The 27,943-nt window shown below is 46.5% G+C and overlaps 12 protein-coding genes across 12 annotated transcripts; 6 read left to right on the top strand and 6 right to left on the bottom strand.

Annotated features, from left to right (window-relative positions):
• Positions 1 to 265: 265 nt before the first annotated feature.
• Positions 266 to 822, bottom strand: MCYG_01405 (conserved hypothetical protein; the record flags this gene model as incomplete). The annotated part of the gene is made up of 2 exons (XM_002851255.1): positions 266 to 414; positions 603 to 822. 2 exons carry the CDS (start codon positions 820 to 822, stop codon positions 266 to 268), a joined length of 369 nt encoding a protein of 122 aa, XP_002851301.1.
• Positions 823 to 1,241: 419 nt separating this feature from the next.
• On the top strand, positions 1,242 to 3,175 carry MCYG_01406 (shugoshin C terminal domain-containing protein; the record flags this gene model as incomplete). Its single annotated transcript, XM_002851256.1, has 3 exons — positions 1,242 to 1,290; positions 1,360 to 2,316; positions 2,373 to 3,175. The coding sequence occupies 3 exons, from the start codon at positions 1,242 to 1,244 to the stop codon at positions 3,173 to 3,175; spliced, it is 1,809 nt and encodes a 602-aa protein (XP_002851302.1).
• A 546-nt stretch (positions 3,176 to 3,721) lies between these two features.
• Positions 3,722 to 4,331, bottom strand: MCYG_01407 (conserved hypothetical protein; the record flags this gene model as incomplete). The annotated part of the gene is made up of 3 exons (XM_002851257.1): positions 3,722 to 3,898; positions 3,920 to 4,047; positions 4,121 to 4,331. 3 exons carry the CDS (start codon positions 4,329 to 4,331, stop codon positions 3,722 to 3,724), a joined length of 516 nt encoding a protein of 171 aa, XP_002851303.1.
• Positions 4,332 to 4,600: 269 nt separating this feature from the next.
• Positions 4,601 to 5,786, top strand: MCYG_01408 (delta-aminolevulinic acid dehydratase; the record flags this gene model as incomplete). The annotated part of the gene is made up of 2 exons (XM_002851258.1): positions 4,601 to 4,819; positions 4,878 to 5,786. The coding sequence occupies 2 exons, from the start codon at positions 4,601 to 4,603 to the stop codon at positions 5,784 to 5,786; spliced, it is 1,128 nt and encodes a 375-aa protein (XP_002851304.1).
• Positions 5,787 to 6,315: 529 nt separating this feature from the next.
• On the bottom strand, positions 6,316 to 8,663 carry MCYG_01409 (C6 zinc finger domain-containing protein; the record flags this gene model as incomplete). Its single annotated transcript, XM_002851259.1, has 3 exons — positions 6,316 to 7,589; positions 7,656 to 8,159; positions 8,246 to 8,663. The coding sequence occupies 3 exons, from the start codon at positions 8,661 to 8,663 to the stop codon at positions 6,340 to 6,342; spliced, it is 2,172 nt and encodes a 723-aa protein (XP_002851305.1).
• A 1,095-nt stretch (positions 8,664 to 9,758) lies between these two features.
• MCYG_01410 (uncharacterized protein) lies at positions 9,759 to 10,506 on the bottom strand (the record flags this gene model as incomplete). The annotated part of the gene is made up of 3 exons (XM_002851260.1): positions 9,759 to 10,090; positions 10,243 to 10,315; positions 10,423 to 10,506. 3 exons carry the CDS (start codon positions 10,504 to 10,506, stop codon positions 9,759 to 9,761), a joined length of 489 nt encoding a protein of 162 aa, XP_002851306.1.
• Positions 10,507 to 10,922: 416 nt separating this feature from the next.
• On the top strand, positions 10,923 to 12,427 carry MCYG_01411 (salicylate hydroxylase; the record flags this gene model as incomplete). The annotated part of the gene is made up of 3 exons (XM_002851261.1): positions 10,923 to 11,048; positions 11,141 to 11,943; positions 12,049 to 12,427. 3 exons carry the CDS (start codon positions 10,923 to 10,925, stop codon positions 12,425 to 12,427), a joined length of 1,308 nt encoding a protein of 435 aa, XP_002851307.1.
• A 2,397-nt stretch (positions 12,428 to 14,824) lies between these two features.
• Positions 14,825 to 18,720, top strand: MCYG_01412 (exportin-1; the record flags this gene model as incomplete). The annotated part of the gene is made up of 10 exons (XM_002851262.1): positions 14,825 to 14,890; positions 14,980 to 15,009; positions 15,076 to 15,280; positions 15,360 to 16,054; positions 16,108 to 16,879; positions 16,950 to 17,420; positions 17,487 to 17,719; positions 17,812 to 18,190; positions 18,254 to 18,380; positions 18,480 to 18,720. The coding sequence occupies 10 exons, from the start codon at positions 14,825 to 14,827 to the stop codon at positions 18,718 to 18,720; spliced, it is 3,219 nt and encodes a 1,072-aa protein (XP_002851308.1).
• Positions 18,721 to 18,869: 149 nt separating this feature from the next.
• MCYG_01413 (DUF689 domain-containing protein) lies at positions 18,870 to 19,868 on the bottom strand (the record flags this gene model as incomplete). Its single annotated transcript, XM_002851263.1, has 2 exons — positions 18,870 to 19,177; positions 19,238 to 19,868. 2 exons carry the CDS (start codon positions 19,866 to 19,868, stop codon positions 18,870 to 18,872), a joined length of 939 nt encoding a protein of 312 aa, XP_002851309.1.
• Positions 19,869 to 20,208: 340 nt separating this feature from the next.
• MCYG_01414 (rft domain-containing protein) lies at positions 20,209 to 21,961 on the bottom strand (the record flags this gene model as incomplete). Its single annotated transcript, XM_002851264.1, has 3 exons — positions 20,209 to 20,266; positions 20,332 to 21,183; positions 21,237 to 21,961. 3 exons carry the CDS (start codon positions 21,959 to 21,961, stop codon positions 20,209 to 20,211), a joined length of 1,635 nt encoding a protein of 544 aa, XP_002851310.1.
• Positions 21,962 to 22,298: 337 nt separating this feature from the next.
• Positions 22,299 to 24,381, top strand: MCYG_01415 (replication factor-A protein 1; the record flags this gene model as incomplete). Its single annotated transcript, XM_002851265.1, has 6 exons — positions 22,299 to 22,330; positions 22,387 to 22,532; positions 22,591 to 22,681; positions 22,733 to 23,276; positions 23,336 to 24,231; positions 24,291 to 24,381. 6 exons carry the CDS (start codon positions 22,299 to 22,301, stop codon positions 24,379 to 24,381), a joined length of 1,800 nt encoding a protein of 599 aa, XP_002851311.1.
• Positions 24,382 to 25,058: 677 nt separating this feature from the next.
• On the top strand, positions 25,059 to 27,889 carry MCYG_01416 (conserved hypothetical protein; the record flags this gene model as incomplete). Its single annotated transcript, XM_002851266.1, has 6 exons — positions 25,059 to 25,196; positions 25,252 to 25,371; positions 25,437 to 25,733; positions 25,781 to 26,569; positions 26,628 to 27,497; positions 27,605 to 27,889. The coding sequence occupies 6 exons, from the start codon at positions 25,059 to 25,061 to the stop codon at positions 27,887 to 27,889; spliced, it is 2,499 nt and encodes an 832-aa protein (XP_002851312.1).
• Between the last annotated feature and the right edge of the window lie 54 nt (positions 27,890 to 27,943).

Genomic DNA, 27,943 nt, shown 5'->3' on the forward strand with positions numbered 1-27,943 from the left:
TTATCACAATCGAGGAAGTGGGCTGCTAACGGGATAATAATATGGGCCAATGTTAATATATTGCTCCATTATCAATAAAGTTATCCGTATATCATTACAATCGTAATCACCCTTACCTACCGGTTGGATATGAAGCTACTCTATACTTAACACAATTCTGGGATTGGAGATATAGTAACTAGCTCCCATTTAGTCTTCACATGATTTTGATATGTTTAGGAGAACTAAAGGAGTGGAGTGTCTAAATGAAAAGATGTATTATAGTCTACCGCTTAATCCCTGAAGCAGGCTGTTCTAATAGTATTCGCACTAGGGGAACAGGAAGGGAGTCCTTGACGATCTCATTCTCCTTGGCACTCTCTTGTGAATTCACAGTAGACGAAGTCTCCTGATTCTTGGCTTGAGGGAGGCCGCCTGGACCAGCTTAGCAACAAAACGAGCTTCTTAGAACGCAAGTGGGCAGACGAGTCAACTTACCTGCTGCTATATTAATAACTTTTAACACGCTATCGAAATTCGCCATGATACAAGCGACAGCTAAAACAAGGATAATTTTTTTTAATATTCTTAGTAGAATATTATAAGGGTAATGTGGCCCCTACCTTCAGCTCCGTCCTGTAGTGTCGCAAGCTTTGCTTCCAACGCCTCCAATTGCGTTGTTAATGTGTTGCTGGCATCACGCAACTGTCGGATATCCTCAAGTTCTGCTCGTTTTGCAGCCACAAGAGCTGCTAAACTTGAGGACTGGTTTCCAGGGCGGGATGATAGTGAGCCCGTGACGGAAGAGGGGAAAATTGCAGTTGTGCGCTTATTGTAAGACATCAGGCTTAAAGGTATTGCAATGGTCTAAACATAAAATTAAATATCCCCCCATATCTATTGCAAAATCCAAGATAATTATCGCGTTGCTTCCGAAGTCGCGAGGTCTCAATATGTAAGGAGATTATTAAAAAAAAACATATCACGTGATATATTGGTAATATTACGGTAATACATAGAAAAATATTTTATAAACAAGCCTGTCTAACTGTAAACGGATAAACATAAACAGTGCCAACCGAATGTTCTCTTAACCATTTTGTTCAAACACAGCTGTTGACTTATTTTAACCACCACCACCCAGAGGAAGACCCTTACTTGAGACAACCACCACAGAGACGCCTATAATATCGATATATTGGTCTAGTTGGATTAAATTCGCTATCTGTTTTCCTCAGCTGCTACAACGGTCGTGACCCGTCATGGCTCGGCTGAACGATCTACCCACGACTTTGGACTCTATCGAGTCCTGTATGTTTCCCGCTTGCCTCCAGATTTGATTGAATTATAGGAACAAATTATTAACGGGAAACCCAATAGTAAAACGTCGCTTTATAAGACAAAACCGCGAGATTGCTCGAGCAAATTCGGTACAGTCGATACGCATTAGAACACTCGAAGCTGAAATATCGCATCTCCTTGCCGAAAATGTCACTCTCCGAGAAGGGATTATCTCTGCAAATCATGAGCTTGAGCAGTACCGGTCCGGCTCACATTTTGAAAAGCGCATCAATACTCTAAGAGAAAGATTTGAGTCTGGTTTGGGAGAGCTATCAGCACTTGTCAAAGATCTCAACAAATTACCAACTCAGTATTTTGACAATAGCGCGTCTACCTTGAAAGAAGGCAATGTTGGAAAGGAAGGAGAAACAAAACGAATTAGCCCCAGAAGCCTCTCAAGACTCTCCGAGGACAACGCTATGTTGGAAGACGGCAGCTGCCTGCCTGCGATCCCAGAGGATCGAGTATATGCCCCTGAAATTGATAAAGAGGCTGAGGAAGAGGTAGCACTGGAAGATGATGGCATAGAGCCATTGCAACCCATGGATGATGTTGAACTGAATGAGGAGAAGCTCGAGATGGAGGCTGCTACAAAAGAACGAGACCAGCCGCATTTGCCATGCGCTACAAAGGATAGTACAGTGGAAGCTGTTTTAGAAAAAGTTCGGCCAATAAATACCCGACCAAAACGACGTGATAGTTCCCTCTTCCAAACTTTAATGTCAAAAAAGGACGTTGAGGTCGATCAAGATTCTTCCCCTGTTCGTACCGTTGCTGGCTCTAAACGGAAATTTGATGCGCAGGAGTGTGAAGCTCTCCCTCAAGAAAAACAACGGAAAGACGAATTTCAATACACAGTGATAAAAAAGGCATATACTCAACTACCTGGCGACATTGGAACTGGCGCTGAAAATGAACCGGACCCCATGTCTGTCGGCAAGGAAAGCCTTAAGAATTTCGCAGAACCGGCAAAATCCCGAAGGGCTCTTGAACCCAGTATGTATACACCTATTCCGCCTTAACCTAGCCGTTAACTGACCCGAGTGTGATAGAAAATGTAAATTTTAACCCAAGGTCAACTGTGAAGAAAGTGGTCCATGATAATGTGGCTGCTGAGAAACGAAAGTTGTCTGGACGGAAGAAAAAAGAGGCGCGCAATTCTCGCAGCAGAAGTTCGGGTCTACTGAAGACCGCGAAAGAGGATGTTCTCATCAGCGAGGATGCGCCCCCTTTTAATGGTCCCGTTGAAATTTCCTTGAATGACCAGAGCCAGGATGGACTGTCTTCTGAAAATACACCTAAACTCGAAAACGGCCTTGATAAACAATGGCACTCGGAATATCAGCCCACCACCACCAACAGTGAACGGCAAGCTCGGGGAGCAAGACCCTCTAGACGTTCACGGGGTCCAATAAACTATGCCGAGCCTAGTCTAAGGGGCAAGATGAGACGACCAACCGAAGATCTCGTGGATGCAGTAGCTGAACACATGACGAAGAGACTCTCGCGGTCGCAATATGATCATACTGATGGACTTCAGAATGAGCTTCAGGCGACTAAGGCCAGTGTTAAAACAAGTTTACCCAAAGTGAACCACGTGGACGCCATTGGGGACAAGGTTCTCGACCTCTCGACATCCAGCCCTGAAGGCAAGCAATCTCTTGAGGACAACAACTGCTCTAGTGACAACGACACAGATACAGAGAGGGAATGGTTAAATAAGGAGCAAAGAGCTCGATCTATGCGTGCACCTACCCCGGACCCTAGTATCAGACCGGTGAGACAATCTCGCAGGAATTCTTCGCATCCGAATTACAGGTTGGAAGTGAATTCGATGGCACATATACCGGTTTGACTGTGATTAATGCATTGTGATAGGCAGCCTAATGTTATGATGCTGTATCTTGCGGTGAGGGCCGGAGCATGACCATGTAAATCTAACCATGTATATATGGAATGCGTCAAGGATATGGAATAGATTTAAAATTCAACCAGGACGGATAACAGCCCAAGCAATAACTTATTCCATCCTATCTCCAAATGCGCGGATGAATAGCCTTTGTAGCTTGATTTGATTCCCCCTCAACTATTTATTCCCTGCAATTATTGTTAATCGGATGGTGTTATCATTTCTGGCTACAATTCCAGTGACAACGGTGAGCCTTCTCCACGCCTATACCCTATCTTGAGCTGTCACCCATGCAGCTGAAAGGGCATAGGAGTGTATATGGTGCTTGACACAAGCACTCATTCGTAGGATCCAGTCGAACCTTAATCATAAATTTCCTGTTTAGTTTTCTCCCTGTTTCATTGTTGGACGGCTCCGGTGGTGAGAGACCTGCATCAAATGCATTGCTTGTTACTTTGCTGGAATATAATAATGAAGCGGTTAATATCTATATCAACCCAAATCTTTCAGTGCTTGCTTGGCGCTATGTATTGTTCTTCGGAATCCGTTCGTAGGCGTTCGGCCTTGGTTTGCGTTTATGACGAGCTTGTGGATCTCCATGGCTAGAGCATCCGCGTCCCTGGTCAAGTTGACGCCTGTTAGAAATCTCACCTCTGCGCTGGAAAGGTGCTAGGCGGATAATTAACTAACTTTCTGAGGATGTGCCTTGTCGGACCGTCCTTCGTCGTCAGAAGAGTCATCGTCAAAATCCGAGTCTGATGATTCCGATTCAGAGCTACTCTCGCCAGCCGGTCGTGGTTTGTGGTAAATACAACAGACTGTAAAAGCAGTGAGCAAACCCGTGCTGTTGGTATTGTTGATAGAGTATTAAGATGCCGAGAGATACCCTACCTTTGGAGCGCTTTTTGCCTTGACCTTCATTGTCAACAACGTCCTCTGCCCATTTTATATGCCTTTCTTGGGCTGGCGGTTGGCTGCTTTGCTCTTCTTCCTCTCCTCTTAGTCTTAGAGTGCCTGTCAATGGGATAACACCCCCCTCGTGGGTGGTGGTTTGGGTGTTTGTAGCCGTCCCCATGGCGTTTTGAGCAGGTGTCCGAACCATGGCGCTAGCGGCTGATGTGTTTGTCGATGTCTATAGCTTAAAATATATGACTTTCTTTCTGATGAATCGTTGAAGTTGCTGACCTTTAAGATATCCTCCGGCTGGGAGAAGCTTTTGGCTCCTTATCGGTGTGCTGACTAAGCTGTAATTGGCAAAAAAATATCAGTTTTGATGGGGCCTGGGGTAAAGGTACAGAAGAGAGCCTGACAGGAGAATATTGAGCTATTCAATAGAAGAAACAGAGCATTCTATCTTTACTTCAAGCCAGGATGTCGTTTTCTAACCTTGTGTCTGATATTTCGTTTAGAGACTCGCAGGGCGATGAGCGTCTGTCTACGATACCCAGAGGGACTCGCTCTCACGCTCCATCCTCATACCAGAGCACCACCACCAGTGTCAGCATTTCGGGGAGTATCTCCAGCCAGCTGCATGCAGGATACAACCATCCGTTGACCAGAGAATGGCAGGCAGAAAGGCAATTAACCAAGGTCAGCCAGTTCTTTTTTGTTCTCGGCGAAATAAGACTAAATGACAGATTCTTTCTAGTCTATGCTCATGTACCCTCTCTTCATCACGGACAGGCCTGACGACCAGATCGCCGTCCCCTCCCTACCAAACCAATACCAACTCGGCCTACACAAAATAATTCCATTTCTTAAACCTCTGGTGAAAAAGGGCTTGCGATCTGTCATTCTTTTCGGTGTCCCACTAGCCCCAGGATCCAAAGACGCTCTAGGGACCACTGCAGATGACCCGTCAGGACCTGTCATACAAGCCATCCGGCTGTTACGCGCTCACTTCCCATCTCTATACATAACGACCGACGTATGTTTGTGCGAATATACTTCCCACGGCCACTGCGGCATACTCCGCGAAGACGGGTCGCTGAACAATACTCTTTCGGTCGAGAGGCTTTCGGACATTGCTGTAGCGTATGCTCAGGCTGGTGCACACTGCGTTGCTCCCTCAGATATGAATGACGGCCGAGTCAGGGCTATTAAGCTGAAGCTCATCGAGGCGGGTATATCACACCAAGTGGTGTTGATGTCGTATGCAGCCAAATTCAGTGGGTGTCTGTACGGCCCATTTAGAGATGCGGCGGGCTCGTCTCCTTCGTTTGGGGATAGAAAGTGTTACCAGCTTCCGCCCAGTGGTAGGGGATTAGCAAGAAGAGCTATTCAGAGAGATATAAACGAGGGCGCGGATATTATCATGGTGAAGCCTGCAGGGGCGTATCTGGATATCATTAGTGATGCCAAGGAGTTGGGGAGGGATATGCCGGTTGCGGCGTACCAGGTGAGTGGTGAATATGCGATGATACACGCTGGTGCGAAGGCCGGGGTGTTCGATCTCAAAGCGATGGTGCTGGAGAGCATGCAGGGGATTCTCAGGGCTGGTGGAAGCATTGTGACAACCTATTTTGTACCAGAGCTTCTGGATTGGCTGGAGTCTTGAGAATTACACGGCGTTGACAAGTAAACTGGCGTTCGTACCATTTCGGAATGATTTTCGGATAAAGAGAAGAAATAATAAAAGTGGTTTATGACGATATAGCAGAGCATACCGGGTACTATAATTTCTTGTCAAATAGAACAACAATCAACTACTACGATACATAAACACATTAAAGAAGAATCAAATAAACGCCATTTTCGTGAAACGCCATCAAACCGGGGAGGGGACAGTTAAATTGGCAGTAAGGGCGTAAAAGAAGAGTATTGCTCACCAAAGCAAGAATTGTAAGATATCAAAACGAGAACGACAAGATAGAACTAATAAGAGTGTATTTGGACGAAGGTGGTGAAAGCAATAGTAACGGCCCAGAGAATGCAATGCCATTCGCCAGATTTCACCCTTTGCACTTTTTTAAGCCGTCGTGGTTAGCATGAGGGAAAAAAAGCTGCACAGAACTGGAGAGATAAATAGTATATACGCCATAACAAGGCTTCACAAGATCAAAAACGAAAAAAAAATATAAAAAAGTTATTATGGAGGATCACGATGAGGCCTAAGGGTAGTTTGGTTTCAACCCTTGGAACCCGTAAGGCAGGATCTGCGAACGGACCACTTCGCCAGGGGCAATATAGGCGCCACGTCCGAGCGTGACGCCAGGTAGGATGGTGCATCCTGCACCGATCCAGCAGTCTTCGGCGATAACAACAGGTCGGCCCTGATACCTGCTTTGGGAGCCCTTGCGTTCCTGCATGCTTCCAATGGCCATTGAGCTGAGGATTGTGACGTTTGGACCAATCCATGTGTGGGCGCCGATGTTAATGGAACAGTCATCTGCAAAGAAGCAGTTTTCAGAGATGAGAACGTCTTCGCCAATGTTAATGTTGTAGCCGTAGTGGCAGTTGAATGGGGACTCAAGGACGGCGCCTGGCCCAAGAGATCCGGTCGGGGTGCTGGTCGACGGCGGAGGGGCATCCGGTGGTGGTTCGATGGCGGGTGGCTGAAGAATCTGGGTTAGAAGGCGAGTCTTTTCAGCGGAGCTAATACCATAGAGGGGATTGCCAGCATTGGTGTAGCGCCAGAGAGCGGATTTGCACTGTTCGCGGTCGCGGACCAGTTCCGGGTCGAATGGGCGGTACTGTTCGCCGCTGAGCATTTTCTCTTTTTCGGACTTCTCGCTGGGTCCTTCAAATGGAACATGAGGCTCCATGCTGCTCAACGCAAGGCGGGCTTGAGTGGGGTAGTTGCTTGCGTCGACGCGAGGAGGAGCGTGGTTCGGGCGTGGTTCCATGTTCGATTGGAAGACGGGAATTCCGGGCTTTTGATGTGTGTTATTGTTGGTGTTGCTGCTGGAGGAATTGTTGTTATTGCTAGCATTGTTGCTGTGTGTGTGGTGGTAGTCTGATTTTGGGGGCTCAGGGCGCGACATGTCTCCGATCACCGGGGCCTCTCTGTATTCCATCTTGGGAGCAGAATCCTGCATCATATGGTGGTTGGCGGCCTGCCACGAGCCTTTTTGCCATGCTACGCGGGCAACGGAGCTATTGGGGCTGGTCATGTAGGCCTGGGCTCTGTCATTGTCCTCAACAGAGACTGGTCTGGTTTTGCTTCCGTCGGGTATCATTGGGCCACCCATTCTCGAATCGTGTCGCTGGGGGCTCATGTCCTGCATGTACATGTTCGGAGGTTCTGGATATCGATCCTTGGACTGTAGTGGGATGGGCCCTTTGCTCTGGGATGGCTTCTGCCAGGTGGTGCGTACCGAGTATCCCTCGCAGGGGAAGCCTCCGCGAATGCAATTGTTGCCTGCATGAGTCGTTAGAATACGAGAAGTCATTAAAAACAGAAAGCAAAAATAGGTGGACAGCTTACATGATGGGTGTTGTTCATCACACTTCTTCTTCCTTCGCCTGCAAGTCATGCATCCGGTCTTGGTTCGGTTGCTAAAAACCCTCTTTCGCTTTGGCGCGACCTGCGACGAGCCGGGAGACTGGCTCTGTACATGGGCAGTCGAGTTACTGCCTTGCATTTCCATGGTGGATGCATTTTCTGACGGCGTCTCACTCTGGACCTCACGCTGTAGAGCCTCGGCGAGCTGAGCATCTGAGGCATCCATGTGCTGCTGGTGCTGGTGCTTGGAGTGTCGCTGTGAGCTGGCATTCATCATCTGTGACTGCGAGTCGTAGTCCCAGGCGACATTGCCGGTATTCGGCTTGGGTTCGTCTGGACGTTCAACACTGGTATATGGTTGCTGCTGGTGCTGGTGCTGGTGCTGGTGCTGGTGCTGTTGCTGTTGCTGGTGTTGTTGCTGTTGCTGGTGCTGGTGCTGTTGCTGTTGCTGGTGTTGGTGCTGTTGGTGAGGCTGCTGCTGGTGTTCTGAATTGCCATTGCGGCAGAGGGTGGATGGTCAGCAGGCAGCGGACCGGGGCTCTGCGCGAGTTCAGCGTGATGACTATCTATACTGGATCGCTTGCGCTTGTTCGAGTTACTATTACTACTGGCAGCAGCAGTAGCAGTAGTGGTGGCGGCGGTGGTGGTGTCTGGAGGAGCTGAGCCAGAATCGGCCTGGTCAACGGGCGAGTCACGAGACCCGTCCGCGCTTGCTGGCTTATCCGAGTGAGGCAAGTTGGCGCCGTTGCTGGCGGCAGCGCTGCTACCGTTGTTGCTGCCGCCGTTGTTACCGTTGCTGGTGCTGCCGTTACCGTTGCTACCGTCATCGCGAGCGGGAGAGGGACGCATGTCTGGCTGTCCGTTTATGAGCGAGGCCGAACGGTCTCTACCGTTAACCGCGGTGAAACTGGAGGGACTCTGTTCTGGGCTTGCCTCAGCCGCGATGTCCCGGCTGCCGCTGGGCAACGGCGCAGGTGCAACGACGGACATGGTCGCAGAAGCAGCCCGTCGACGAGGTTCTTTTCTTCCCTTCCTTCCTTTTCGTCTGATGATAATCGATGGGGATGGCGCAGATTGTTCCTGTGATGCGACCTTGTCGGGGGGCGGGAGAGAAAGTGGGCGAACGGCCAACAATGCGACGAAGGGGGAAAAAAAAATAAAAAATAAATAAAGCCAGACTACGAAAAGGCTACTCTGTCGATGAAAGCCATGTACACGAGTATTAAAAAAAAAAAAAAAAAATAGGAGAAAGAAAGGTGATAAACGAAGATGTAAATAGAAGTTGAGTATGCGGGATGATGAAAGGTAGACGAGAGAGGCGAGGTTTAGACGCGATGGGGAGAAGAAAAGAGGAAGAGAAGAGGAAAAGAAGAGGGAGCGGAAGAGATGAAAGAGAAAGGCGAAAGGGCGAGACGGCGCTAGTGAGAGGGCAAATGCAACCGCTGGCGCTGGGACGGGCAGGCGGCAGGCGGGTTGGCGGGCGACCGGGCGTTGGCCAGCGAGAGAGCGAGCGTGAGAGTAGACCCCTAGTAAGGAGAGGCAGCTTTTGGGGCGGCAAGGATTATTAATTTCTTTTCTTTTCTTTTTTTTTTTTCCCTCTCTCTACTATGGGCACTTCCAATGGTAAGAAACAGCCGAGCGAGTGAGCAAGTAGGTGAGAAGGAGAAAGGAGTAAAAAATGGCGTTAGGGGGGGGGGGGGGGCCGTGGAAGAAGAGAACAGACGGAGAGCAAAGCGAGAGAGAGAGAGTGCGTGTGTGTGAGAAGGGGAAGAAGGGTGCTTACCGCCTAATGGTTGGTTGGGTGGGCGGCTGGGCGGATCGCGCATGGGGGCGAACTTAGGCTTGCAGGGAGGAAGAAGCAGGCGAGAGTAAGTGTTAAATGAGCGAAGGAGAGATAAGAGAGTAAAAAAAGACAGGCCCGGCGCTCCCGGGGCATCCCGGCGCCCCGCTAAGACCTGGCCCTGCCATGTCTAACCACCCCCTGGCGCCTGCTGCTGCGCACTCCTATTGGCCAGCATCGCCCCCCCCGAAAGCCCGCTAAACCTGGTTAAGGAGTGGGCTTTGGGAGAGGGGGGGCTTAGGGGCTTAGGGGCTTTGCTTAGGGGCTGTTGCTGTCTCTCTGTTGCCTTCTTCGCTCTTCTGACTGGCTGCGACCATCATGGGGACTTGCGGTGCCGCGACTAGCGGAGTCGCCCGCCAACTGCCGCTCTTCCCTTCTTTTTTACGCTCATTCACACGCACACCCACGCATAGCTTCCCAACGCCGGCGCCAACACCTCGATGTAGGCATACGGTCCTATTCTCTATGCATGTGTCTGCAGCCTTTCGTATTCCGATGAGGATGGAGCAGTAATTATTTACATTGTAACTGTTGTATATGTTCTTACCAGTGGACCGTCGGATATTAACTCTCACCCCTATAAATAGCCCGCCAGTCAGCCGCTGGGGAACTTGTTTTAGTGGCGTCTATGGAGGAGGATCAACCTCTCACAAACCCTTTCACACACAACCCCCCTTGCTCAATCGCAGCACCAGAGAATGTCAGTTTCAGGCCTTGCTCCTCCCACACCTTTCCCTCTTACCTGAGGTCTTTTTTTTTTGGGCTCCATGGTCCAGCGCTTAGTCACCTTCTTGACACCTTCCTTTTTAGACGATTACATAACATATTCAGAAAATATATAAGTCCGTTGATTAGCCAACCTTTTTAGGTAGCGACAAGTCGCATTTCACAAAGTTACTTCCAAATTACCCCGTCCCTTGCTCCCTTCCCGCGGTTGTCTTCATCCAGGCTAATGCACCACGTTAATGGTCCAAGCATTTCCCCAGGGTCCATGGTCTCGATGGCTGCATAGCATTCAAATCTGTCCTGACTCTTTCCCTTCAACGGGTATCTATTCCGGATTAACCCCTCATCTTAATGAGGTTTATACCCAACACGCACATATCGGAGGGGATGAGGGAATATTAAGTGTTATACCCGTTTGTAGGGGGCCCATCTGACAATGCCCAGTCCATTCTGCTTTTCTTGGTATCATCATCCTCGCATTGAGCTGCATTCTCTCGATGGGCTATAATATGCAGCTGACGTGCGCCCTAGAAGCGCCTTTGAGGTCATGAATTTTGAATTCTCTTTCTTTCTTTCTTTCACACACACCTGTTTTCTTGGTAGATGGAGCTGTAGTGGCCTCTCCTTTATTTATTTATTTATTTTGCATATATCTCAATATCTCAATATATCCGTATCATATCATGCACTCTCCTTGCTTCCATGTAGCTATAGTTGGCGCTGGCCTGGGAGGGTTGGCTGCTGCCATTGGCATCGCTCGAGCAGGCCACAGAGTCACCATTTTGGAGCAACAGGCGGACATTCAAGAGGTAGTTGCCTTTCTCTTAGACATCTCCCTCATCCACCTTTTATACTTCACTTTCTTCGGCAGAGCGAAAAATATCTAAATTCGTAGATATAGGTTGGTGCGGGTATACAGATCCCTCCCAATGCTTCGTACATTCTTCAGAAATGGGGGCTCCTGGCCGAGGTCGAGCGTGTGTCCGTTCGACCGAGGGATTTCATTGTCAGGTCTTACCAGACAGGCAAGGTGCTTTGTGTCCAGAATGCTTTTCCCTATACCTTTGAACGATACGGCCTCCCGTACCTGCACATCCATCGTGCAGACTACCACCGCATTCTTCTCCACGAGGCAGAGAGTCTCGGTGTCGATATCCGCTTAGATAGCACTGTTTTCGACATCAACTTTGAGGCTCCCGCCGTTCGGTTGCTGGGTAAGCCTGACTTCCATGCCGATGTGGTAATTGGTGCTGATGGGCTTCGGTCCGTCTGCCGTGAGGCCATGCTGGGTCATGCTGCCCCCCCTCATCTGACTGGAGACATGGCATATCGCATCATTGTGCGAGGAGAGGACCTAAGGCAGCACCCTGAACTCGCCGAGCTTGCGGATAGACCGGGCATGACTCATTGGGTAGGTCCAAATGGACATGTAGTCTGCTACTCTCTGAAAGGTGGAGAGTTACTCAACGTCGTCCTGGTATGTCCTGATGATCTACCGGAGACAGTAAACCTTGCCAACGCAGGCTTGGACGAGATGAGAACCTTCTTTCGGAATTGGGATCCGCGGCTAAGATCACTTCTTCGCCTTGTAAAGAAGACGCAGAAGTGGCGGCTGCGGGTTAGTGAAGAGATGGGCTCGTGGTCTCATCCTAGTGGGAACTTCGTCTTGCTGGGTGATGCTTGTCATGCTACTCTCCCCTATCTGTACGTGCTGTCTGATAGAAAATATAGCCCCCCCAACTTCCCTTCTTTTTTCAATTTCATTTATATTACCATAAACTGGCTGCTGACGTGTATGGCGTGGCCCAGTGCCCAAGGAGCCGCACAGGCTATCGAAGACGGAGCAGCTCTCGGTACCCTCTTCAAAAAGATCAAGAGTAGCTCTCAACTGCGAGATCTCTTCTGGATATATGAATCCAGCCGGAAAGAGCGTACTACCAGGGTTATCCAGAGCAGCACTGCACTGCGAGATATATTCCATATGCGAGACGGCCCAGGTCAGCGGAATCGGGATATTAAACTTCACCAGAGAAGCCCCTTTGAGCCGTACCCCATTCCATGGATCGATGCTAAATTCCAGGCGTATCTTTTTAGTTATGACGCTTTCTCGGAAGCATCCAAGGCCTGGGACAGGTATATGAATGGAGAAAATTCCGTTCCAAAGTCAAAAGTTCATGCCCATTTATAATATCCTCATTTTTGCTTCGGAGTATTCTTCACCAGGTGTGTGCGTTAGAGGGGATGAAGTGGTTGCCACGAAGGATCAATGTTGTACCGCCTGACAAAAAGTTGGTAAATATTCAATATTCATGTATTGAGCTCTTATATAGACACCCTAGCTATTTCATCTATCTCCGATCTTTTTATATCATCTTGCTGTGTTTGTATAGAGACTTCAATTGTTCTCCACCAAAACTTTCCCTCCCAGGCCTTAAAATAGCTGAGGGGTAACTATGAAGTTCTGCATTTTATACGTTGCATTTACTAGGTGCTAATAGTTTCTTTGATTCCAAGAATGGCTTATTGGTAGCCTTATAACTCTTGTCTTCGGGTCTATACCAGGGCAATTCGCTCAATCTTGTTTTACATTTGTCAATGTCATATATTCTCTCCATTAATCGATGTCTATTTTTCCTTCCCCACCCCTCACTTGGCATTTTATCACGTGATATACGACGGATTGCTTAATTTGTCTGAGTCGTAATTATAATGAATACGATATAAGCATGATACTATGTACAAACTCTGCTGGTGAAAAATGCAGCAATGCAAATATTTTATTCAACCTGTGTTCTTTCACAGCCTACGCCTCAAGGGCCCAATCAATGTATACCGGCCTGGTTTTTTATAGCTTGTTATGAGGCTATCGTAGTAAGTCAACAAGCAATATAAGTTAAATGCTTCCACAAGGAGTCCCTTGTGGCATCTCTATCCAAATATCGACAGAGCTTGGTAAACTAAGGAACATATACTAGAATGAGCAGCTTACTCAACTAGGTAGCACTCAAAACCTCTGCACCCTCCTCAGAGGGAATGAATAAGGGCTAATGCTGTCTGTCTACTTCCACCGGGTCAATATCGCTCTGGCCACAGGGATGTATGGCACTTTACAACAAAGGCAACGCCAAAAATCAAACTTATTTTATTGGAAAGAACATATCACATATTAGGTCACATCGGATATATCCATAAGTAGTTCAGCGTCATAGGCATGCTGTTTTTTTCGAGCTGAGAACCTAGGCTACATATAATGAAAAGCCTGGATAGTGTCGTGTAGTTAAGCTTTCCGTTTTCCATAACTAGCTTTTGACATGGGTTTGATGATGGCGCTCGTGTAGCAACTACAAGACACTGGTAAGGAGTTCTTGCAGCCACTGCAACCCTAATGGATATCAATTTAGCATCACCTGCTCCGGCTCTGCGGTATTACTTCAAGTTCTACATCTTCTTCTCAAGATAAAACTTAAATTGTACTAAATAAAAAGGTCGCATTTATACGGTGGAATTATACCCTTTGGCTCTCATCCTCTATTATTACCACATTATTTGCAAACTGCAGCTCTTTGAAATGCAGTCCATTATCCTATATTATAGTCATCAGCTCTTACATATACCTATCGAACAAACTGCTGCTGTTAGTTAGGCATGGACAACCGAAATTCTTTTCTCTAAGCAAGTCACAGCCTTTTATGCTGAGCGACCCCGCAAACTTTACCTTCGAGTGGCAGCTATAAATGCTGCCAGAGCACGAGCACAAGTTCCCCCACTTTTGCTTGTTCAGCCATAAATACCTTCAGTCTTTAGTATAACGGTAATCAAGGTTGTCTTCCATTATCCGGAGGTGCTTAGAAGCTATTCATTAAGTACTCTTGCACTTGCCTACACCCACCGTCAAGCTGTAATCTTGATTTTGTATATGTAACTATGGATTTCGCTCGTGTCTGAGATTAATAATTATATATAACGTGCCAAACAACATGCGTATCAATATATCGACATGACAAGCTGTCGGGACCATGAGACCACGGGACAAAAAAGGCCTATCTGCCCCATGGAAACATGGAGTGATAAGGTGCGAGTCGTAGAGTCGAATGGATGACTAATCCAACACAAGCTCTCGACTTTATGGTGTGCCCGCTTAGTAAGCAGGTCTCATTACTCAGCCATTGATGTTTTGGGGGGCCTTTTTTTTTTGGTTTTGGCCGCAAAGAAAGCAACTTGAACGAGCAGCGATATTCCCAACTCCGACAGCATTGTGCCATCCACTGCACTCTCTTCTCTCCCCCCGTCGGGGCCTCATCTTGCTAAATCGTACCACAGCCAGCTGGTCTCGCTTCCAGCCACCTAAAAGGATCGCCTCCCACCGTTATCTACTAGTCTTCTCTCTCTGTGTCTGCCCCTCTTCGTCTTCACCTCCTCCGCTTCGGTTTACGGGTTTCTGCAACTTGTCACCCACGGCTCAGCCACGCCCATCAGGAAATAACGAAGACAACAACACCTACTTGCTTGCATCAGGCTGAACATCTAGAACGGAGGAGCTTGAGACCCGGGCCTGTTCCCTTCCAGCCCTGACATTCGATGCGCCATGTCGGTCTCTATCCGGGAGCTAGATAACACCGTTCGGGCCTTCTACGAGGGGAAAGGCGAAGCTGTAAGTACACTCTAGTGTCTTCTAGCAAAGAATGTAATACAATTCAGGCGTAGGTCGATGCTAATGCTTTACGTTCTCATTGCTTATAGCAAAAACAAGCGCAACAAACCCTTACTGAGGTATGAACTCCTTAGCGGGGAATTATCTTATCGCGTAGAATAAACATTCTAACCAGGGGTATCTAGTTTAAACAAAACCCTGAATCGTGGGTGTTGGTGGGCAACATTCTTCAGGAGTCCGAATATGTTCAAACGAAATGTCTGGATATCCTTCCCGCCCCACCATTTTGGATTTCCTGCGCTGACATATGCGAATTAGATCTTGCCCTCCAAGTTCTCGACGATGTCATTATGACACGATGGAAGGTTCTCCCTCGTGAACAGTGTCAAGGTATGGGAATTTAACCTTCACAGTCGCTGACGAACGTTTCATCACTCACCAACTATATTAGGTATCCGAAATTTCATAGTCAATTGCATCATTGAACACTCCAAAACGGAGGAAAAGCTGAAGAGCGAGCGGGCCTTTCTCAACAAACTTAATCTCGTCTTGGTATCTATCTTGAAGCAAGAGTGGCCTCACAACTGGCCAACTTTCATCAATGAAATCATATCTTCATGCCACACGAGCCTGTCAATATGTGAAAATAACATGGCCATTCTCCGCCTGCTTTCTGAAGAAGTATTCGATTACTCACAGGATCAAATGACCTCCACTAAGGCTAGGAACCTGAAAACTACTATGTGTCAGGAATTCTCGGCCATCTTCCAACTGTGTTCTGAAGTTCTGGATACTGCAAACCAGAGTAGCTTAATCAAGGCTACTCTGGAGACTCTGCTACGATTCCTGAACTGGATCCCGTTGGGATATGTGTTTGAAACGCCCATTATTAACACTCTCCTGACACGGTTTTTGGACGTCCCAGAATTCCGCAATGTGACCCTAAAATGCCTTACTGAGATTGGAAGCCTCCAAATTGGTCCACAATACTCATACGATGAGAAACTCGTACAAATATTCACAGATTTGTTAACAACGGTGTCCAAGATCATTCCCCTATCCTTAGATTTAAGGGAAACCTATGCGAACAGCAACTCTCGAGACCAAGAGTTTGTTCTTAATCTTGCACTTTTTCTTTGCAACTTTTTCAGCGTTAGGTTACATGTAAGTTTTCCGTATGTGTACATCATTTAAACACATTTTCTAACAAACCACAGCTTATTGAGAAACTCCCGAATAGAGATTATCTCACTCATGCACACTTTTACCTCATTCGAATTAGTCAAATTGATGACAGGGAAATCTTTAAAATTTGCCTGGAGTACTGGACCCGGCTAGTTCAGGAGTTATATGAGGAAATGCAACAGCTTCCAATCACTGATATTAATCCGCTTGTTAGTATGGGGGTGAGTGGACTTTCGAATGGCGGTGCTCCCCACCCAAGCACGCTCGCAAACTACCCTCTTCGAAAGCACAAGTACCAAGAAGTCCTCACAAGTCTGAGAACCGTTATGATTGAGAAGATGGTGAGGCCGGAAGAAGTCCTGATCGTTGAGAACGACGAAGGCGAAATTGTGCGGGAATTCGTTAAGGAGAGTGATACCATCCAATTATACAAAACTACCAGGGAGTGTCTTGTCTACCTTACCCATCTGGATGTAGTAGATACAGAGAATATCATGGCAGACAAATTAGCTAAACAAGTTGATGGGACAGAGTGGTCCTGGGCTAACTGCAACACACTCTGCTGGGCCATCGGGTCTATTTCTGGAGCCATGAACGAGGAGACTGAGAAGCGATTCCTTGTCACCGTCATCAAAGACCTCCTTGGTCTAACGGAGATGAAGCGTGGTAAGGACAACAAGGCGGTTGTGGCCAGTAATATTATGTACATTGTGGGACAATACCCTAGGTTTTTGAAAGCCCATTGGAAATTTTTGAAGACGGTTGTCAACAAACTTTTTGAATTCATGCATGAAACCCATGAAGGTTTGTGATTTCTAGCGAGGCCGAATACGGACTATTTGAAAGGGATAATACTAACGTTGTGGCATAACAGGTGTTCAAGATATGGCATGCGACACCTTCATTAAAATCGCTAACAAATGCCGACGTCATTTCGTTGTGCTGCAGCCTAGCGAAACCGAGCCGTTCATTGACGAGATTGTGGGATCAATGAGAAAGATCACCTGCGATTTATCCCCGCAACAAGTCCATACATTTTACGAAGCATGTGGTTATATGATTTCAGCGCAAGGCCAGAAGGGAGTCCAGGATCGCCTTATTGAAAATCTCATGGCTCTTCCTAATGCTGCATGGGATTCAATCATTAATCAGGCTACACAGGACCCCTCTACGCTCCAAAATGCGGAGACTATCAAGATTGTGGGGAATATTATGAAGACCAATGTTGCAGCCTGTACCTCTATTGGCAGCTATTTCTATTCTCAGATCGGCCGCATTTATCTCGATATGCTCAACATGTATCGAGCATCGAGTCAACTCATCTCAGATGCCATTGCAGCAGACAGTAAGTAAATAAATATGTATTAAATTTCTGTTATTTTGTTTTCAACGGTTACTGACTTGGCATTAGCAACGGGATATGCGACCAAGACGCCGAAAGTGCGAGGGCTGCGAACAATCAAAAAAGAGATACTAAAGCTTATTGATACTTACGTCGATAAGGCTGATGATCTCGAGATGGTCAACTCTAGCATGGTGCCCCCGCTTCTAGAAGCTGTTCTTCTAGACTATAATCAAAACGTGCCTGACGCTAGAGAAGCAGAGGTGTTAAATGTGATGACAACCATTATTCACAAGTTACATGTATGTGACCTCACTATATTATATTGCAGTTCTCCAGTTATATACCATATTCAGTCCTTTCCTTACATATCGCTTGCTAACCCCTCATTTAGAACCTTATGGATGACAAAGTCCCAATAATAATGGAGAATGTGTTTGAATGCACCCTTGGCATGATCAACAAAGATTTCCACGAATATCCCGAGCACCGTGTAGGGTTTTTCAAGTTGCTACAGGCCATAAACCTATATTGCTTCTCTGCGCTTCTGAAGTTAGATACGAGTCAGTTCAAGTTTGTCATCGATTCATGCATGTGGGCAAGCAAGCATGACAACAGAGAAGTCGAGAACACCGGGCTCACCATGTGCCTTGAGTTAATGAATAACATGGCTGACTCCGATCCCCAAACGTCGAGTGTTTTCTTCCGACAATTTTATCTACCGATATTACAGGATGTCTTCTTTGTGCTTACTGACACTGATCATAAAGCTGGTACGTTAATCTGTTGGTGAATTTACATGAAGAGAGCCAAATACTAATTTGTATTACTTTTAGGCTTCAAATCTCAGGCAATGCTTCTTGCACGAATGTTCTACTTTGTGCAATCAGAAAAGATTCGAGACCCCATCTATGGCCCCGATCAGGCACCTGCCGGAACATCTAACCGGGATTTCCTCCAGGAGTATGTTGTGAACTTGTTACAAAGTGCCTTCAAGAACTTGCAAGAGTATGTCATACTCCCCTTAGACAAGCGAACGTTGTATTGATAACATCATTATAGGGCCCAAACAAGGCAATTTGTTACTGGACTGTTTGTTATGAACGATGACTTCAACAAATTCAAAACTCATCTACGAGACTTCCTAATTTCTTTGAAAGAGTTTGCTGGTGATAATACAGAACTGTATGCTGAAGAGAGGGAGCAAGAACTGAAGGAAGCTAAAGCAGCTGAGCGAGACCGGGCCATCAAAATAGGCGGACTTTTAAAACCCTCGGATATGGACCAAGAAGATGAGTTGTGATGCTCTAATATGGACGCTCTTGAAGCCCTCTTGGGGAGAAAAGAAACTACCTTATGAACCCCAGTTTATGTTAAAAAGAATCCTTGGTTCATTTCATTGGGAGTTTGTAAATCATAACGGACTATATTTCAGTGATACAGGATTGCATTCTACAACTGCACATCATTGTCAAACAGTTTTACTTCTTCGCCTGGTTTGAACGGTGGTAGGCCAATGTACGGGCAACCATCACAACGGAAAGCATCTCCCAGGGAACAATTTCCGCAACTCCCAGTTTTCCCTTGAATGGTAAAATCCACTTCCGCTATTTCCCCAGAGTTTAGTTTTAATGCAGATAGTTTTTCGTCTGCGTTTGCGCGCTGACGTTTATCTTCAGCTTCGAGCTTCTGTGCAAGTCCACAGGTACAATCCTTACAAGCCCTCCGACGTTTGCCAGCTTTAGGCCGGCATTCAGGGGCTATAAATCATTAGTCAGTCATAAGGAGTACCTATGTATTCAGAGGGGAGGGAATCCTACGTTGTATAATAGGCCGCTCAAGCTCATCTTCATTGATTAATTCATCCTCATCAATTAATTCGTCGTCGTCACCTTCTAGGCCATTGAAAATATCATTTGTGTTGTTTGTCAACGTTACTATATTTTTCTGGAGTATAGCTGGCTGCTGATCAGACTTATTGATGTTGATGCCTTTTATGGATTTCTGGCTTCTGTTTATCGAAAATGGCAATAAAACTGATTGTTCTTCAAACACTGGTTTCACCAGCTCTCCCTTATCGTTGGCGATTAACCCAGATAGTATAGCTTCTGTGCGGGCTGGTTCTTTAATCATGGCAGATAAGCCATCATGGTATTTCATTATTCCGCCTGGCTGTAGCGTTCGAGCAATTTGCTGGAGTACATCTCGTCCCACCAACCGCTCGCTTTCTGTGCTTGTCCCATCAATATCTGTAAGGAGTAGAACGAGATTATAAGTAGATTCTGGGAGAGATACAAGGCCAGCGGCGAGTCGGTCTATCATTTGTAGATCTCTGGTGTTTTTGTCATATTGATTGAGGAGCTCGGCTAGCTTGTCAGGGTTCGATGAGAGGGATGGTGGGGAGAGTAGCAACACTCGAGGTACATCGCTCAAGATGGCTGCGGGCGACATGATTCTCAGAGGTGCTAAACGTTAGCTCGTGTAATATCAAGAGCTGTGTGACTAGAAACTAGAAAAGAACGGTGGGTGGAAGAATGATTTCTCTGATCAAAATTTCAAATGTATGGCTGATGGCAAGGATGACAAACGGAAGGTTGGTAGGTGGGCAACTTAGGTAACTTTAGTCACGTGTTGATAAGGAACGAAAAGGTATGTACTATGTAGTTATGGCTTGCCTGAGATAGGAATAAAGGAGCGGGAAATTTGATAAGATTTACTATGTATATCAATGAGCTGGAAGAATCCTATTCATATAGATATATCTGTCAACCAGCGATGAGACAAAGTTTAATTATAGCAAGCCTCTCATAATCTTACTTGATTTATAAGCTGCCGTAAATAACTCCTTTCTAGATACAAACTTTTTTCTCATTAGTAAAACTGGTCGATTGTATTTTCAAGGGTTAGTACTCACATTGTACAGCCAACGCATAGTCCAGTTGTTGCGACTCTGAATAGGTTTACCATATCTAGGTCTCTAAAAACGCTTGTGTATCTCAAGGATAACCAGCCAATACTCCCTGCAAGGCAGACCCCTACACCAGGTAACGTTTCCCTGACATGAAGTTTATTACCATGTCTTTCAAAAAACCCCTGGATAAAGAGGCTGCTCCAGATTATACGGGCTGCCATGTTAACAAGGTTAGCCCATAAAAGCCCATAAACTCCTGATTGAGTGATTCTTAGAAACACATATGCAGCTACAACAAAAAATGCAGATAAAATTCCCATCCACTTGGTCTGTAACTGTAGTTCGGAGGGTGTGGCTGCGGCGGAGACGAATGCTTCGGTAATACCGTTAACTGCCAGAAAAGGAACATAGTAGCAATATGAAGATAAGACTTGCTGAGTCTCGGGAGAGTGCCAATGTGAGCCGATAACCAGCTTGATTGCAAGAGGAACGGCAGTAGGGCCAACAGCGCCAACTACAACGCAAAGAATGCTGTATCCACGGAGGATGTTGATAAAGTGTGATTTCACATCCGTGACTGATTTGTCGATAGTGCGTCCATTTTCTCTTATACCCAATAGCTTGCTGAAAAGATTGCGACTGTACTCCTCAATTGGTTGGAATACCATCCGAGCAATTAGACCTCCATAATTCGAGGCTAAGGCGTACTGCCCCTGAATTTCGAGACTTGACAATGAAGCGAGGATGACAGAATCGCTCTGCGTCAGGATATGTTTTGCAACCGATTGGAAATATAAATTCATACTCAATGTTACTAAGTGTTGTGGAATAAACGAAGAGATGAAATTGGTGTGTCTACTGACATTAGCTTAAGGAGGATTTAGATAGAAATGCATATAATGACTCACGTGTAGTTGATGCGAACGGGGTATAGATTAAAGCTGAATTTCCGTGCTATTGGCTTAGCGGCAACAAAATATCCGCTGAAGAGAAAAATAGCGTATCCGAGTTGGCCAAGCGCTATAGGTAGGACGCCTGTATTCCCATAATATCGGTTTGTAATTAGTACTGAAGTGCAGCTGAATAGAGCCCTTGCCACAGAAGATATCATCTCCACCTTGGCTCTTGTGCTGTAAAGCATTCTCTGTTGAATCACAGCGAAGAGAGGCTCGGAAAGAAGTTCCAAAATAGTGGCCAATTGAACTACCAAGAAGCTCATTTTCTCCATGCGGCCCAGCGCCTGGCCGCGTTGACCCAGATTCAGATAAAGTAAGCCAAAGGCGTATGCCATTGGAATTCCTAGAATTATTGGGATGTACGAAACGTTCACAACCGCCTGGCTTCCATCATTTTTTCGGTTTTTAGGATTCCCTCCCAAGTGCTTACCCGCTGTATCAGTATCATCAGCTATAGTGGCCTGTGTAGGTTGACGCTGTGCTGCCAGCCTGATGCTCTCTCTTGAGAAAAACAGAACTGTAATTGAATATAACTCCAGCTGTGAAGCAAGGCCTAGGGCATATGGGGTGATATGCCGCAAGAGAACCTGATTTGCTAAAAATGTGAGGCCACGAGAGACCACTTGAATAGCAATTAGGTACACTGGGCCCAGCTTTAGTCGGGTATTTGAGGCCATGTCGGGTTTAGAGACTTCAAATAGACAGTATAGTCCTCAAACAAGGTTTACAGTCTCCCACCAGGGGCCACAATAGAGATATATACAAGCAAAATAGGATGTTGATGGAAAGTGGGTAAATATAAAGGATATATACAAACTTCTAGTCACGTGACAACTCTTGGAAACCTCCTCTTCAAAAACGCGTCGCGAGAGTTCTTCCATAATCCCCCCCCACCAACGTCCTTAACGCGTCTTCAGCTAAATGAGGAAGTTTGATCAAGACAACTCCTCCAACTCTTCCACACCGCAGGTCCTTGGGAACCGAGGATAATATCCCTCCCAAATATTGTTTAAGATGGCAAACCAAATATCTACTGGCTCCTTGAGGTAAGAGACGCTTCAAACATGAATGTTTCATATCCAGCTAATCAATGCCCTCACAGCGCTATGTTTGATGACACGAAACCGAAAGTTCCCCAGCCAATACTACAATGCCTTCGGATCAAGCCTGTCACTGTGCGAGAACAGGAACGTTTTGGCGTAGTCTTTAGTGACGTGGTCAACTTTGTTCGAACAATGCTTCCTACCCGTATGTACTGCTGGTCAACCAAATGTCTGTGAGATTGGAACCTTAACTGTGCACTCAGAGTTAAATAACTACGTCACGGAAGGGCTGCTTCGTCGTGGTTCCTTTGTACGATTGACCAATTTTCAAGTGAGCGTTGTGAAAGGCAAACAGTAAGCGACTTTGTTGCACAGTATTTGGATCTGCATGCTAAATTATTGCAGTCTTCTCATAATTATGGGCCTTGAAGTACTCAGTGCCTTAGGTGAAGCTGAGAGAATCGGAGACCCAAAGCCTTTAGAACCTAAATCTGGCGATGATATGGGAGGACAATCCACTACACTCTCAAGCAACGAGTTTTATAACGCACCCCAGGCTCAAAATCCACCCCAGCATTTCCAAAACGTGCAGCGACCTCGGACGACTGGCATGACGACTAATGCGAATATATTTTCTATTGAAGCTTTGTCCCCATTTGCTAACAATAAATGGACCATCAAAGCTCGTTGTACGCACAAGTCTGACATTAAGACATGGAAAAATACGTACGGGGAGGGTAAGCTTTTTAGTGTCAATCTATTGGACGACAGCGGGGAAATCAGGGCGACTGCCTTTAAAGACCAGTGTGATTTACTCTACCCTGTCTTTGAGGAAGGCAGTGTATACTACATCTCAAGCCCCTGCACTGTGAAAATGGCCAAGAAAGAATATAGCAATGTGAATAATGACTACGAGCTTACCTTTGATAGGGACACTGTTGTCGAAAAGGTAAATTGGCTTCCGTCCTCTTGGTACTTAATTGATATATTTCTAATTTTGACAACTAGGCAGAAGATCAAAATGATGTTCCACAGGTCCGCTTCAACTTTACTGGCCTCGGGAACCTACAGTCCATCGAGAAGGGAACCACGATCGACGTACTTGGAATATTGAAGGAAGTTGATACCACTTCTCAAGTGACATCCAAAACGACTGGGAAGCCGTATGACAAGCGAGAACTTACGCTGGTTGATAACTCGGGCTTTTCAGTCCGCCTTACTGTCTGGGGAAATACAGCAACCACTTTTGACACGCCCCCAGAGTCAGTTGTCGCATTTAAAGGAGTCAAAGTGTCTGATTTTGGTGGTCGCACGTTGAGTTTGTTGAGTTCAGGCTCAATAACGGTAGATCCAGATATCGAAGAAGCACACAGACTAAAAGGTTGGTACGATGCACAGGGGAAGTCAAATTTCTTTACAGCCTACTCCTCTGAAGGCGGCTCTGGAGGCGGCGGTGGCTCGTGGCCGACATTCAAAACAATCTCTGAGATTCGAGATGAACAAGTTCCAACTGCAGAGAACCCTGAAAACTTTGCCTTAAAGGCTACCGTCATTCACGTTAAGGATAACTTGTGCTATCCTGCCTGCCCGAATGAGGCTTGTAAAAATAAGAAAATGACAGGAGGCGATCTGGAGCAATGGCACTGCGAACGATGCGAAAGATCATATGCAAATCCAAAGTACCGTTATATACTTTCACTCAATGCCTCCGACCATACTGGCCAAATTTGGTTGAGTTGTTTTGACGAAGCGGGTCAGGCTATATTTGGCATGACCGCTGATAAATTGATGAGAATCAAGGAGGATGACGAGGTAGCAGCAAACGAAATAACAAAAGGTGCAACCTACTGCACATGGAACTTTAAGTGCAGGGCAAAGCTGGATACTTATCAAGAGCAACAACGGTAGGCCAATTACCTCTATCCCCATCTGCTCTTATTTATGATGCTGACCGCTTCACAAGAACTCGGTACAATGTTTATGCCGCTACACCTATCGACTATTCGACAGAAGCAGACCAGCTGTCCAAATTAATCGCCTCGTACAGTATTTGACAGGGCCACTTGGTCGCCCCAGACGCTTGATATTGGCTCAGGTTGGCTCAGGGATCTTCAACTCCGAAATTCGAATGGTCTTATAGCTGTACTCAGTTCAAGTCGTTCTAGTCGTGTAGTGTACATAGCTAATAATCAATTCTGCTGACTCATAAAATCATGTGACACATTCGATTTCGGTCGGATCACAAGGAGGGAAAGGAAGAGAGACTCCAAAAAGAAAAAAAGTAACATAACAACAACGAAAAGCGACTGAGGGACTGAGAAGAGAGCCCAACATCGCGACAACGAGCCCATGATGCCGTTGCTGCAGCTGGTCAAGATCAAATTTCTGTAAAAGATGGAAATATCTTGAGCACTTCATCTTGACTAGTCTGATTTTCTCCAGCGGTTTGAAGGAGACCAGCCCTGCATATGGGCTCCCTTCCACATTGTGTGACTATCCGCAAGACTTCTGGATGATGATATCGTTGCTCGCTTGAGACAAACGATCATATCCATTCCTTGCAATTACTTCTCCACCTTAACAGGCCGTCTGGCTATTGTTTCACATCATTTTGATGAACATAAAGAAAAACCTGGGAGAGCTAGCTTGATATCACTGTTGTCACTCTTTGGTTTGCCTTAACGAGACATATGCCATGACTAGTTGACGTTTTAGGGAATAATATTCAACGATGACTCGGATACCATGCCGTTCAACGGCCGTTCGAGGGATAATGCGCCCTCGTCAAGCCTTTCCCAAGGCCAGCGCGCGCAAGCACAAAATTATTTTGGAAAGCATTACACAAGAGAAGAAAAAGCTTCGCATTGCCGTATGTGTTGTCTAATCATTACACATCCGTACATCCAGTTCTAAGTCAAGAGCAGATTTCGTTTGAGACCAAACCGCCCCCAGGATATACGTTTATTCCAGCAGGAAACCCAGGGTTCACTAACGGATGCAAGGAGTTATGCCGAAAAGATGGATTTAAGATTTTTACAGTATCGGTGCGTGTTTCTTTTCTTCCTTTTGGTTAACGTCGGGGTTGCTGATCGTTTAAATTGTATTTTAGACGACACCCCATCAACGAGCACACGACCTTTCTCAACAGGTTCACAGGATCGGCTATCATTTCCCTAGTGTCGTGGTGGCTACAATATGTATGGAGCGGGGATTATTTCTCTCGTCCAGTGGGAAAGTGGTAGCGTATCAGAACCATCGCCCTGGGCAGACGCAAGGTAACAAAGACGCCAGCTCGGAGCAGTCGCAGGATATAATAAATTCAGAAGCACGGGATGCCATCAAAGATTTATTCCCTAATATCCCAACGAAAGATCTGAATCAGATTGTAAAAACGGCTTTTAAAAAGGTAAGTAAACCATCATGGTTGTGTTCGTTGCTAATAGTTATATTTAGGGAAAACATAGAGTTGGGACAGCAGTTGAGCTTCCATTAGCACGTCGGGCTCAGCTAGCAGTAGTTGCTCATATTCGTCATATTTATACTAGCTACGACCGCTTGCTAAAAATGACCTCCTTTCAGGAAGCTAGGGCCTCGGTCGAGGAACCCACTCTCGCTAAACTAGTCCTTTGGCGGGGTGATGATGAAAACGGGGCAACCGTACTTGAAGATGTATTTCGGGAAGTCATCGTTATATCTGATGATGAAGATGATAATCAAGAAGATGAAGAGGAGACGGAATTTCTACCTCCACCTCAGGATGATCTTAGAGAAAATATAGATCAGCCGTCCAAAGACAACAGGGAGAGTCAGCCTATTTATCATTCTATTAACCGCCCTAACTCTCCCAAAGGTACTGGACATGGCCCCCCTATTTCTAATCGTGTTACTGTTGATCCACCCAGCCAGTATACAGAAAGGAGAAACCATGACCATAGGGGATTCCGGAGATACGAGGCATGGGACCGAGCAAGAAGCCGGTATAGCAACTGTGAAAATAATGCTTCTTTTGTGCCTGCTGTGCCAAAGTCCAGGAAGCCATGCTCTCCACAATACTCTCGGACTGAATCGCGGCCAGAGTTCCCAGGCAGGGAAGGCTACTGCATTCAATTATCACTAGCCAGGGATTCTGTGATACCTAGAACTACTGACCATATAAGAAAAGAAGTAGTTACAGATCCTGCGCAGCAGATAAACACTTATACGCCCAGGAGACTTGCGGCACTGCAAGAAAGAGATCTTCAGGTAAGATTACCCGACCATTTGCTATTTGTTTTGTATTTGTGGGGGCTGATAACACCAGCAGCGGCATCATCAAATTTCGGACCATGCTTCTTTCTCACCGGCCGTTGAAAGAACTCAGGCCTATGTTTATAGGCAGAGCCCGGTGCCTTCTAACCTTCATAGATCAAACCAAGGTCAATCGAGGCGCAGCTATCCTCCATCTGATGACACAAGGTATGGGATAGCTCATACTGGACAACCTCACTCCCAACAGGGGCCTATTGTTGAATCCCGTGACTATCCCGTTATACCGTCGATCGAGAGCCCGACAGCGCCGATTAGCCGACCAGAGAGGCAAGATGACATTCAAAGACAAAGCCCTAAGGTGATATCTGGCCCAGCAACATCTAGGAGCACGAGACCCTTTGACAATGGACTGCACCCCCAGTTAGTAATAAATTCAAGACAGGAGAGGCATTGGGATGATTTGAGTTATTCCCGTGTCATTGGTACACCCCAAAGGCAGCCTAGTTCCACACCGAACATTGCATCACCATATAGCGGCTATGGATTACATCTAGACGGGGAGTCTCGGTCTCCTCATGTCGCGAGTCAGTACCAATCATTAATGAATAAAGAGAACCTGACTCGGCCGCCATTGGGACAGAGAGCCGTCCGAGTAGGTCTTGGCGACACTGAGCGATATACCCACCATACCACCGAGCACAGGGCGCGAGGCGTATCCCATCCAGCGGCTGTGGCTAACCCAGCAGATCCTAGAAGAATATCTTTACGATATCCCTACCCTGACAACCCTGCAATAGTTATCAGGCAGAGGCATAGGATGAACCCTTGCCTCGTTGCCTATCCTGCCGACACGTCCGTGGATGCCAACAACTGTTTGACGCAGGTTCGCGTATATGATCGACCTGTCGAAACACGTACTATGGTAAGAAAAAGAAGCTATTCCTCTCATTCCCCGAATTTTTTTTCTTGAATCCTCTCTTGTAAGAAGTCTAACGACGATGCTCCTGTTGCTGATACATCTCCAATTAGCCTGACGATGCTCGGTACCAAGCACGGTTGTTACCCTTGGAAAATCGTGGTCCTCCGCAACAGAGCAACAACCGTTTTGCAGCTATGGACAAGCCATACACCTATTATGTGGACAACAATCAGCTCCCAGTCGCATCACCCCCCCGCCTATACAGATCTCCTCCACCACAAATACATAGTTCCGAATCAGCTTCCACGGCTTCCCACACTTCCACGGCCCCCCAACTGGGTCCTGCAGACGGCTACATCCGAAGCCAACAGCCATACACCCACAGGCATCTGTAGCAAGTACGTTTTATCGTGTTCATGTCAATAGAAAGAAGCGTGTCCGTCATTCGC

This window comes from Microsporum canis, genomic scaffold (assembly GCF_000151145.1).
Source record: "Microsporum canis CBS 113480 supercont1.1 genomic scaffold, whole genome shotgun sequence".
NCBI lineage: Eukaryota > Fungi > Ascomycota > Eurotiomycetes > Onygenales > Arthrodermataceae > Microsporum > Microsporum canis.